The 12,688-nt window shown below is 36.0% G+C and overlaps 1 protein-coding gene across 3 annotated transcripts in view; it reads left to right on the top strand.

Moving 5' to 3' along the window:
• Positions 1 to 273: 273 nt before the first annotated feature.
• LOC140530903 (A-kinase anchor protein 9-like) overlaps positions 274 to 12,688 on the top strand; it is a 67,242-nt gene continuing 54,827 nt past the window's right edge. Inside the window, exons 1-4 of one of the 3 annotated variants that reach the window (XM_072650026.1) lie at positions 274 to 638; positions 4,410 to 4,560; positions 9,685 to 9,894; positions 12,142 to 12,374. In XM_072650026.1, coding sequence (XP_072506127.1) covers positions 393 to 638; positions 4,410 to 4,560; positions 9,685 to 9,894; positions 12,142 to 12,374 — 840 coding nt within the window. In that variant the 5' untranslated portion in view covers positions 274 to 392. Of the gene's footprint in view, positions 639 to 2,786; positions 2,965 to 4,409; positions 4,561 to 9,684; positions 9,895 to 12,138; positions 12,375 to 12,688 lie in introns of those variants that run through there. The other 2 variants (XM_072650025.1, XM_072650027.1) reach the window with 2 other exon arrangements.

Genomic DNA, 12,688 nt, shown 5'->3' with positions numbered 1-12,688 from the left:
GCTTCTATGGAGATTTCAAATGTTGACTTTCCCTGCCAAGTTGTGCTTGCGTCTCTTGCTTTTTGCACCTTACAGGGTTGGTGCCAATATTTATTGCTTTGCTGACTAGCTGCTTCTGGTCTCGTTCTTTGGTTTTTCAAGGATTTTATCACTTGTGAGAAGAATGGCACTCATCTAGTTTTTGAAAAGTGAGGTTATGTTGGACCTTTCAATTGCTCAGGTGCGTTCATTAATTGTCGAAGATTCACTGCCTAAGACAGTGACAAGGAGACTTTTTTGATGCTGTCCTGGTGTTTATCTTCAGAATCTCGGAGAGAAACCCTCTTTAATCAACCGTAGGTAGCCAACCTGCTTAGTCAGTCAAACAGATCATCAGTGACTCCGTCTCTAGAATGGATTCCTATAGAACTTACTGGGCCTCAGATACCCTCAGTGGCTTGTGGTTGGAAGAGCAGGATGAAGACATGTATGAGGTTGAATCGCGAGTGCCTTTACCAGATCCATTTCCTCTCAGTGAACAGCTGGATGAAAATAATTCAATCGTTGTTAACACTTCTATTTTTCATTTTAGTAATAAAAGAAATGGGCATATAGTAAAGCTCATTTCTAAAATCTGCTTGCCTACCCCACCATACTCAGTAAGTACTGAAATTATTCATTGGTGATTCTGAGTTTGTTTTCGTTTTTCGTTTATATCATTGCCATTCAGCTTTAGGTGAATTAGGTTTGGGTGACTTTCAGTGACCTAATGCATGAGTGTGCTCTGAATCTGAGGAAAAATAGACTGGTGTAACTGTTCTCCAGTTCAAGTGACCTACTAGGCACTTTCTGGAGAAGTTTACTGTGGTTGGCCTTAGGAAAAGTTGTTCAGTCTATGAAATGATAACAGGAGTCAAGGGGTGTATTTTTTAAATTAAATTTTATTTAAATTTTGAACTTAATCTTCAACAAACTTTTCAGTATACCAAAAAGAAATAAGCTTGTATACGAAACTATGAATTTATGTACAATTGTGTTTTCTTAAGAAATAAATGTATCAAATTTAACAGTGTAGTAGTAGAGCTGTTCCATTTGTTTATGCCACCCCTTTTGGCTTCCTTCAGTGCATTTATTGAAAATGTCTTAATTAGATTATCTTTAAATAAAGAAATTTTAATAATTTTATCTAATTAGATATTTAATTATTTTATCTAATAAGATTTATTAGAAAAAAATTCTATGTGGAACCTTTTCTATTTTAAAAATACTTAATATACCACTGTGAGAAAATATTGTGCTTTCTTTACAGGAAATGTAACATCATTATACAGTAAGTATTTCTCATAAGTAATACTATATATTTAGTATTTTTGCCTTAAATTCATTACTGCTAAAATAGATATTTTGATCACCCCTCCATGTTCTTTAATGTGACATAAACCACATTCTTGTGAAGTTCAGGGCTTAAACTATAATATACTTAGCTAATATTTAACAAATGTTAACCACCCAAGCCAGGTGGCTTTCAAAACTTTTATTATCCTTCCTGTAACTTATATTAAAGTGACAGTGAATTTTATCAGGGATATTGAAAACGCTCATTTAAAGTTCAATAGTAATTCACAAATTCACTAAGTATTTTTTAAAAATATTTAGGTGAAAATGTTTAAGATCTGATATTATTATGCAAAGTGGTAGTAAATCATTTCAACTAAAGTATATCATATCACACAGTTCTCATAAACTGAAATATTGCTTCTTTAAGAAAAGATTTTATGACTTTATAGGACAAAAGGAAGACAGCAATAAAGCTGTAGGGCAACTTAGAGGTCACCCTCCCCAACTCCATCACTTTATATATTAGGACAGTTGAGGGTCCGAGAAGTTAAGGAACTTTCCCAAAATTGCATGGATTTTAAGTGACCTGTGACTTCAAGCTAAATGGCGTTTGTACCATATCACACTACCTTCTGCTCTGTTTTTATTTTATTAAATACCTATTAGAGCAGATTAGTTTGGCTATAAGTAAAACTTTGTATTTTAAATGGGAAAATTAATTCGTTATTGGTAATTTTATAGTGTCATATTGGATTTAGTAAGGCTTACTTATTTTTTTAGCCAAAATCTGATTTAATATAAAACCTAAGTGTAGTTATAACCAGAGTTATTTTAAAGCATGTGTATCAAGTTTCTATTCTCTTGACTTATTCTGTAAAATTGAAAAGAAACAAATAAACAAAAATCTTGTGGCTTAGCTGGTTTGAATTTTTAACTGCTTTCTAAGCAAACGCAATGTAAATTAGAAGCAAAAGTCACAGAAATAGGTGAAATCAATCAATGTTATTTAAATATTCATAAAGAGTATTATCAAGGCAAGCAAGCAAATAAGCAAACTTGGAACCTTATAGCTTGAGAGAGGCTCCTTGGTCTCCAAATTGCAGTAGCTCTGGTGCAGCTACTGGGTCTTGCTCTGGTAGTTTGCCCACATTTGGGCAATTATAATCTGGGCTAACATTTCCTAGAAGTGTCCCAAGTAGACGAAGATAAAGGACACAGCACCACATAGTATAGATAGATTGTATGCATCTTTTAAGGACAAAACTATTTAGCTGAAGGTTAGCATGTTCTTATTTTTTTCAAGAAAAATTAATAAGGAACTGAAATTAGCTGATTTTTTCCTTCTTTACCAACTGAAAAATAAACAAGTTATAGTCCATTAATATATTAAACTTGTCTGAATACTGGTGAGCTCCACCTAGCCACCCAGCAACTACTGCCTGTTCCTGTTGGGTGTACTGGAGCATGTCTTATGCTTTTGCCAAAGATAGTACAAGTAGCTGAGAACTCACTCCCCTGAGGGTAGCCTGGCCCCCAGCTCATATGGGCTCACATTTGGAGCTTTTATCCAAACAAAATTTGCTTCTCCCCCAATCTGTTTCAGAGCCATTCGATCCTACTGTTTGTTTTCCCATAGTGGAAAAGGAGGTAAGGCTGAATGTTCTACCTTTTTCTGTGTGAATACGAGGGTCCTTGATTTAGATCCTGCTTTTATTATCCGCTGTTCTCCACCACTTTGTAATGGAGTGGCATAAACTAGAGAATGGAGAGATTGTGATTTGAAAGCAAATAGGAGCCATGTGTTTCTTTGTGGTTCTAGTTGCTGAACTACCAAGACCAAAGCATTCTCTGTTGCTAGTGGAAGTGTATTGTTGTGTTCCTTGAGAGGAGGGTAAGGCACAGGCCTCCCTATCTAAGCTAACACTCCAGAGTAGATCTCATACTGATTCATTTTCCCAAGTTGTGAAAGTCTGTAAAGAAAAAAGGTGTGGGAAAAACTGCAGAGTTAACCTTTTTTGATCATTGGGAAGAAAACCAGTTACTTGGATCAAACTTGGATGTGATTTCTTAAGTGTCAAACTGTTATTCTTGGAGGTTTCCTTACTTGCATGTTGGGTGTCTGGGTATTTGTTGCCTTCCTGTCTATTTATCTCTTTGTTTTTGAATAGCCATTTAACAAGCCAGACCCTTAGTATGCTAGGCCATTGAGTTTTTCCTAATGGGGCATTTCCTTTGTCTGGAATGCCTGACGGGACTGTTGTTCCAGGAATTCACTGGAGTTGGTTTAGGAGGGAAACCAAAGCCTGGATGGGCCTTGGGGTACAGCTCTAAAGTTTTCCACCTTGGTGACATTCAAACCCTTGTGTACCTAGATTCTGACTTCCATGGTGCCAGCACTGTATGTGTGAAATCACTCTATCTGTAGTGGAGAAGCTGATTAAACAATTATGTCAGTTGTTAAAAAAAAAAAACATTGGACTTTAAGTCAGAAGACCTGATTTTGAATCTGAACTTAAACTTAGCTTTGTAACTATATGTAACTATATGCAATTGAGTTGGTCTAGTGTGTCAACACAGTTTCTCTGAGTTACAAGTATAATCCCCTCTCTGTTCCCACCAAGCAGACCAATTATATAAATTCAGTCTCATAAAACATACAGATGGAGCATTTATTTACTGTGTTTACTATACACTAAGTATTATGTTAAGCAGTGGGAATACAAGTACATGTCCTCAAGGATCACACACTCTGATGAGAGAAGACAGCACAGAACAGGGTCCCTGTAATTTCTACATGCTAATAATAAATAACATTCATTGAAAGGATTTAAATAAAAGACTGATTTGACTAATTAATGCAAATTTCTTAGGCTTGTCTTTTTTTATTGATATCTCCTTTTAATTTATACCAAATTATCCTGGGATTCATTCCATATAAATTATAATAAAAAAATAGAGTAAGGCTGTTCTTCACTTTATTTTTAAGCATGAATTCTAACTTTTGCCTCTGAGAGGCAAGCATGCATTTAATTTCCTCAGTTTACTTGTTATGCAATGAATTGCTCATCAGCGCAACTTTTCTCCTAATTTAGCTTGAACACGCCAAAGTCACACAGACAGAGTTGGTGTGCGAGTCTTTCAGGCGGAACAAGAAGACCTCAAAATTTCTGAAATTCCAAGAGCCAGTCAGTGAAGAGCAGAAAGCCAGGGAGCATCTGGACTCAGAACTGGGCAGAACAGAATGTGAGTTCTAGAGAGGTTTGGGGGTGTTGACACGTAGTGTGATGCACATACTGGGAGGCTTGGCTTTGCTCACCAGTTATTGTTTAGCTCACTCTCCTAAATGGATGAGGAGTAAAATGTAAATTAAATGAAATTATGGAAAACTGTAAACAGGTTTTATGAAACGTTGTTATGAATTCATGTGATGTGACATTTTTTTATGATTATTAAATGCTTATGACCAAAGTTGAGAAGTTTTTCCTAAAGCATGAAGCTAGAATTTTATCTCCTTCTGGTTTGCAGAGGTGTTTCTAAAAATACAAGACTTATTAATTAAATCTTTAACTTGTATTAATAAAATGGCCTCATTTCATTCTATAAAATCTTTTCCCCAGATATGTTAGCCGTGCATCTCGTTGTTTAAGCAAAACAGGGTTAATGAATACTATAAATATCCACATTTTATATGGTCAAAGATAAATTTTAATTTATAAATTATAATTTATAATGTATATGTATAAATATATTATATAAAATCATATAAATTATAATTTATAAATTTTAATTTGAATATTTATTTCAGTACCTTCATGACCTATTATTTATTTATTCTGGTCCATTGGCCAGAATGTGCATCAGTGGGTGGAAGTTGTGTACATGTTAATTTTAGCTTGATGGAAGACAGAGGTTTTTAAATGTTCTCAGTTCATGGCACCTTATTGTATAAGTAACTTTTTTATGGCATCCTAGGCCAAAAAATATATCTTACAGTTCTGGTTATTAAGTAATTAGGTCCAAACAACTTAATAAGTATTTACGTCCCAATAATGTAGTGGCCATTTGAAAAAATAATATACAGAAATTGAAGAAAAAATATTTTTCATCTATCCTTAAAAAGCCACAATTACTAATGAGATGTCTGCACCTGTTGGGCTCTGAATTACTTCTTAAACCTTGGAATCAGATTGGACACTACCATTTTCATTTTGTGTTCCACAATGACTTTCTTAAGGTGCTTGCTTTTTATCACAGCTTTTTATGCACTGAAAATCCAACATGAAACAATAGGATCTCATAAAGGAGGTTCAAGAAGTTGCTGGCATTGCTGAAAGTACAAGTGAATAGAACCCCATCTCAGACATTTGAGAACATCATGGAGAGAGAGAATTGTAGTGCAATCTACTTTGAACTAGTGGTTTGTGTGGTGTTCCCTGTGAGTTTGCTGTGGTGCCTTGGAATTCCATGGCACACAATTTAAGAACTGCTGATTTAGAGAATAATTTAGTGACAGTTAGAGCTATCCATAAGTGAAAAGAGCTGTCTCGGGAGTAGTAGATTCACGTTCACTTAGTCTTTAAGTAAAATCTGAATGACACTTGTCTGATATGATCTCCTCTATGTGGAGAGAGAGCAGGTCCTTTTTTAGGTGTTTTCACAATTTTCCAAGGAAGCTTAACCAGTATAAATCAGTTGCCACAGTGAGGAATCTAAAGAGCTTAAAGCCAACAAAGAGTTGATCTTCTTAACACATGGAGAAATAGGGTGGGCAAGACCTAGACCAGTTAGGATAAGCTCGTTTGTAAAATTTTGTGGATCATTCCACAGTTATCTCAAGAATCGTCAAAGATGAAACCAGGAGGACAATGACAATAAATGGAAAGATCTGTCAAGATATCTCTAACAAACTAATTTCTCTTTTAGTGAGAGTGGGGTCACCATTTTTGGCTCCCAGTGTGCTATATGAAGAGTAAGTAACTGGATGAGACCAAGTCTACCCAGAGAAGGTCTTCAGGCTGACTCACTGTCCAATCAGGACAAAGCAAATAAATGTAGTACTCTTGTCTGGCTCTTTTATACAGTTGGACGCACAGCTCAGAGAGGTAGTCCTGAAGGACATATGGCTAGGTCATATGTTGCAGTTGGACAGTAAACTGGCCCTAGAATTGAGTAGTAGATTGGATTTCCTTTTCATAACTCCCAGTCTTCTCTTTGAAACAAAAGTCCATCTTTTTAACACCCATATTTTTCTGCTGATTCTGTTTGGCTGTGGAGCATGGAACATCACAGGCTAAGAAATAAAATTGCAGGTTATTCCAGAGGGGCAGCACAAGAGAGGCATTTGGGGCATGAAGATTCTATAACACATCACCAGGACAGGCACAGAAGCAAAAGCTGCATCTGTCATTGGACAGCAATGCCTACAGTATCAAAGGAAGGCCTCTGCATGCTGGTAGATGCCCTAGGGGCTATGCACAATCCAAACCATTGGATGGAGCTCCTCTTTAATGTGACAGAAACTCCACTGAAGTATTGACATTTGAAGACAAGGAAACTGTGACTCCAAGAGATTAACATGAGTAATCCAGGGCTAGACAGATCCGGTATCTGCCTGTGAATGAACTCAGGCACTCTGACTCTCAAACCACTGAACGACCCTACCAGTATGTTCATTATTAGAGATCGATACATGGGTGGAGAAGAGACACAGGGAAGGGCCACAGAGAGAAAATAGTCATTTTCCCAGGAACATTTCATATCGAGAGAGGAATTAATACAGTTCTGTCTCTGCCCCTCCTCCTTCCTTTCTTCCCACACAATACATAGATAAATTGTTAATCCCTATTTTGTAGGTGTGGAAATAGTCTTAGCAAGGTAAAGTCATTTGACCTTGGTCACACTTCCAATAAATATTGAAACTATAATTTGTACCTGGGCTTTCTGGCTCTTAAATTCGGTGTTCTTTCTATTGTATATACTATGTTGTTTTTGCCTCTGAAATTCTTTTCTGTCCAAGGAACTGTGCAAATATTCTTCTAATTTTGCTATTTTGTAATACTGCGTCAGGTTACTTTTTCATGTACTACTGTGCCCACTGAATAATAATTCAAATAACACCTTTGGTTGTAACTCCATCCTCTCCTATCAAATCATAGATGACAGGTCTTATCAGATAAGCCTTCACATCCTCACATCCAGTGCCTTCTCTTTACTCACATCTGTTCATCACCTCTCTTCTCTTCCACTGATCTTCCATAGATGGTAAAGTTATATTTCCAAAACAGATCTCTGCTCAAAAAAAAAAAAAAACAAAACTGAATCCTCTAGGATAGAATGTTGATTGTTCTGCTTGGTGTCTAAAGCCCTTTACAGTCTGAATATGGTGGCATTGGATTGTGCAATAAGAAATTAGACACATGAGAAACTGAGTAATCTGAGATGTGTGTGAAGGAATACAGAATGAGAGAAGGAAAGCAAGAAGGATAACATGTACACTGACTACCACAGTGTAAACCAAAAGAAGAATTAATTTTGCATTATTAAAAAAAACTTCTGAGTAGAATGAAACATACTTCCTTCTTCTTGGTAGGGAGGCAAGGGCTGATTGAAACCCACATTATCAGATGTAGCGATGGTTAGCAGTTACTTTTGCTTAACTGTTTTTCTTTGTATAAAAGAGTGTTCAGTTCCATAAGGTTGGGAGTTTCAGAAGGGAATGGTATTTCTAAAAATGATTGAATGCTTGTGGCATAGAAACAAAAGGCACTAAGAAAACTTATTAAAAAAAACCAACCCTGGTTAAATGAACAAGTGAATGAATGACTTGGAGTCAGGACTTCAGTTCGAGCCCTACAGCTGCAGGACAGTTTCCTCATCTATAAATTGTAGCTGTTAATCACATATTGATACTGAACTGCAAATCTCAGATTTCAGACTGGTCCAAGTCCTCCATTTTCCATACAAGGAAATTAGATCCAGAAAAGACAAGGGACATGACCTCAGTCACATCAGGAGAAAGGGGCAGAGATGCAGTTTGGGGCCACATCCCCTAGCACAGACCCAGCCTCTTCAGTAGGTTATCAAAGTCTTCCAAAAACTGTGAGGATATTGATACTAATTGTACAAATTTTTCTTCTGTTTCTGCTTATTTCACCCTGTATCACTTCATTTAAGGTTCTCCATGTTTCTTTGAAATCTGTTTCTTTATTTCACAATAGTATTCCATCACAGTCATATATTACAACTCACTCAGTCATTGCTCGATTATGTAACACCTCTTAGTTTCCAGTTTTTTGTTGCCGCAAAAAAGCTGCTATAAATGTGTGAGAGAGTGTGTGTGTGCGTGCGTGCGCGCGCGCATGTACCTTTTTTTGTCTTTGCTCTCTTTTGGGTATAGATACCTAGCAGTAGTATAGCTGGCTCAAAGGATATACCGACTTCATAATCTGATAGAGAATGAGATGAGCAAAACCAAGAGAAGAGTCTATACTGTAACAACAATAGTAGAAAAACAAACAAGTTAGAAAAGCACAGAAAATTATGACAAATTTAATGGCCATTCATGATTCTGGAAGACCAGTGATGAAACACGCTCTCCATGTCAGAGAGAGGACAGAGTTAAGGTGTATAATGAGACACACACACGTATCTATACATATACGTAATAGACTATATTTGCATTTATATTTCAATATAGACCAGGAAGGAATCTGTTCTGCGTGTCTGTGCACATTTGTTACAAGAAATGTTTTTCTTCTTCCCCCCGCCCTGCCCCCAGTGGGATACTGGATGGAAGGGAGAGAAATTAGACTTCTGTTAACTTTTAAAAGTAAAAAGGTGAGGCAGGTGCTGCACATGGGGAATGTGGCATGTGATGCACTTTTTAGATGACATCGTCATATTATTAGTTTTGCCTGATTGTTTCACTCTGTTAAACAGACCGCTCATGGAGTGAAGGTGATCTGTAATTATTCTTAATATAAAAACAAAACACATCCATAAAACATTTTTTTACAATCCAGTATACTTTTCATTGTACCATACCCCCTCCTTGTTCCACCTGTAAATATAGTCCTTCTAAGTCTCCAAAAAGCAACATGTAAAGTGTGTGAAAGTAAACTGTTATTATGAGGGACATTTCTAAGTTAGAATAACATTTAAGCACCAAGAAAAAAACCAAATAGCACTTTAATTACCATGTCAAGACATAAGCTTTTGATATTCTTAATAAACAATTCAGTATTATTTGAAATGGTATGTAGGCAAGTTTTAAATTGTCATGATACTGCATCAGTTCTTCTTTTGAAAATCCAGTGATAAAACCACAGGCTAAAACAATCCTGTTCTTCTGATAATTTTATTTCCCAGACATCATTGGTGGTGAAGAAGAAAAAGCTCTTTTTGAAAGTGAATTTGAGGAAAAGGGTAACCTAATTGACTACCTTGCGGAGGAGTTGTTATGTGTAGGTAGAAAATTAGAAGAGTTAGAAGAAGAAAAAGAGCAAATAGAGGAAGAAAGAAAACTTTTCTCTAGAGAGATAGCTATATGGAAAGCTGAAAAACTACAAGCTCACCAAGGTATGTATTATTTGGACTATTGTTTTATGAGATATGATATTTATATGCACATTCATTTTGAGTTGACTCACTTCAGTTTTCCCTTTGGTGGCTTTGGCATGTTACATTTGCTTTAAAGATGTTAGAGCATATTATTAGTATTATTAGTCAGTAGCTGGGATATAGCTATTTTTTTCCCCAGGTATCAGTAGGAAAGAATACTTCCTCCTTCAACTTTATGCACTTAACCCCAAGTGGAAGTTGCTGATAATGCAGAATATGAAAGAACTTGTGAAAAGTATATACTCTAATGGCAGAGAATGAAAAAAAAAAATTAGTTGGTTACTGAGCAGTACTTCCTGACAAATGATGAGCAGTTTGGAGGGGTGAGATAGTTGATTGTAGAGTAGAGCAGAGTGAGAAAGTTAATGACTTCTAAAAGCAGGTTGCCACCTAGTTTAATCTGTTTTTAATAATAATAATTACAGTTAGAGTTCAGGGGTAAGGGTGAAAACTAATTATTTAGAAAACGTAAGTTTTTTGTGAGTATGGCATTTGAATTACTTGCAGTGAATTCCCAATTTTGTCTCTTTCAAGCCATGTCCATTTTACATTACAGATTACAATCAATTACAAATTTTGTAGCCCCACAAACTTCCTTAGCAATGTTTAAATAATGCTGAAATTTCTGACCTACAGTGAAGAACTGTTTGTGGTGTTGTGGTTGCTCAAATTAATGTATTGAAAAATTTCAAGTGTAATGTTGGCATTTTTCACATCTGAAGAACAAATCTGATGATGCCTTGTGTCTAGTATGTGCTTAATAAATGTTGAGTGAACTAATGAGAAATATTTAGAATTTCCAAGAAAAGCTGCTAATGTCAGTGAACTTCAGTCTTGTCTTTTGCTTCATTTTCCCTTTTTATATTAACCCACTTGAAGAAGAGATGGTGTGTAAATTATTCTGCTTTTGTTTCCTTTTCCTTTTCTCTTAGGGCTAGTAGATGCTGCAGTTGATGCAGCACCAGAAGCAGGTGTGTTTGTGTACTACATAGCTGTCTTTAATCGGGTGATAGACTTACTTCCTAAAATTAAGTAAATAATGATTCTTGGACTTCCAACTAACCATTTCTCTAACTCTGAAACTTTGCTGTTGTATTTCACACTTAGTCTTTTCCTTTAACAAAAATTTTCTTACAGTTAAAAAGCATATTCCTTTTTTTGAAATTAACAAGAGATTCATATTCACCATCATCTTATTGTATTCATTTTTGAACAGTAATTAAGTTATTAAGTAATTGAGTTAAGTAGTTAAGTAATTACGACTACCTTAGTTTCATAAAACTTAGTGTCTCTTAACTTCCAAATACAATTAATATAGACAATTAATTACTTTTGCCAAGTGCTGTTAACATCGATTCGTGATAATTGTCTAAATGAGGAATTGGTTAAGTAGCATATAAGATGATGGCATCAGAAGAATCTTTGATGTGTAGTGAACAAAAGTTTTCTGGGTTTTTTTGTGTTTATATTCCTTATTAACATCAGTAGTGTTTGCAGAAATAAAAGAAAGGGGGTCAGTGTCTCCAGCTTCCTAGCACTGACCACATTAATATCACAGATGTCAGTCAATGATCTGGTCTCTGGGCACCAGCATGACTTACATCTTTTCCCAGCAGAGGAGCTCTGCATTGGATACACACTTGCCAGTCCTCCCTTGCTGCATGTGAAAGGTAATTCAGGAATGGGTATCTGAAAAGGGACAAAATAGGAAATCTCATTGTAATCAAATCATTGCTCTTTCTATATTTCTCAGCGGTCCTACATAAAGGTTTATAGTATTGGTTCTTCAAATGAGGGACATGCATGGATATAAAAAATAGATTTTTGGATTGAGAACAAATTAACTGCTTTGTGTAAATCAAGTGATGGTTTTTGCATTAGGTAACTTTGTCCTTTCCCTAGAGTAAAAACATATAACTTTGACTTTCTTTGCTTTTTTTCCCCATAAGAATCACCATTTAGTGATAGTACTCTTGTGCTTATAATGCTTATAATGATGATCTATGGTGGCATGATACATGGTAAGTTTAGATATTCTGAATATTTTAAAGAGAAAAAGAAAGCATAGCTCATTGCTTCTTTTGTGTGTTTGAATTAAAATCCAGGTTTTCTGTTTCATGTGGTTTAATCCTGTACATAGAATTGTGGTGTGCTCCATCATTAACTTGGTAACAAAACCTGCAGTGACTTTTCATTTGTTAGCAGAACTACTGGAAGAAACAGGAAGACTAGCGAGGGAAAAACTAGAAGTTCAGCGTCAAGCAGAAAAGGTCTGTGGTGACCTTCAGAAACAAGTGAAAGCTCTGGAAATAGATGTAGAGGAACAAGTCAGCCGCTTTAAGGAGCTGGAACAAGAAAAGACTACTGAAGTGATGGATCTGAGACAGCAAAACCATTTCCTGGAGAAGCAGCTGGAGAAAATGCGGAAATTTTTAGATGTAAGTATAAAGAAAAATGGAGGTGAATCTGCCTTCTTTTTTTGAAGATCTGGAGGATTTTATCTTGGCAGTGTCATAGATTTAGAGATGGAGAGAATGTGAGATCGCATCATTAATAGACCACTCCATTTTACAAATGAGAAGAATGAGGCCCAGGAACTTGTAATGACTGGTAGGATTACCCAGAACTGTGATTCGAACCCCTGGCTTCTCACTCCAAATCCAGCATTCTTTCCACTGCATCCAGTAGAATGGCAGTTATAACCTTCCAGGTTCCAACCTTAACCTCATGACAGTTCATTCACACATGTGTA

Source organism: Notamacropus eugenii, chromosome 3, assembly GCF_028372415.1.
Source record: "Notamacropus eugenii isolate mMacEug1 chromosome 3, mMacEug1.pri_v2, whole genome shotgun sequence".
NCBI lineage: Eukaryota > Metazoa > Chordata > Mammalia > Diprotodontia > Macropodidae > Notamacropus > Notamacropus eugenii.
The sequence above is the reverse complement of the archived record's forward strand: the minus strand, read 5'-3'. Positions and strand labels throughout refer to the sequence as shown.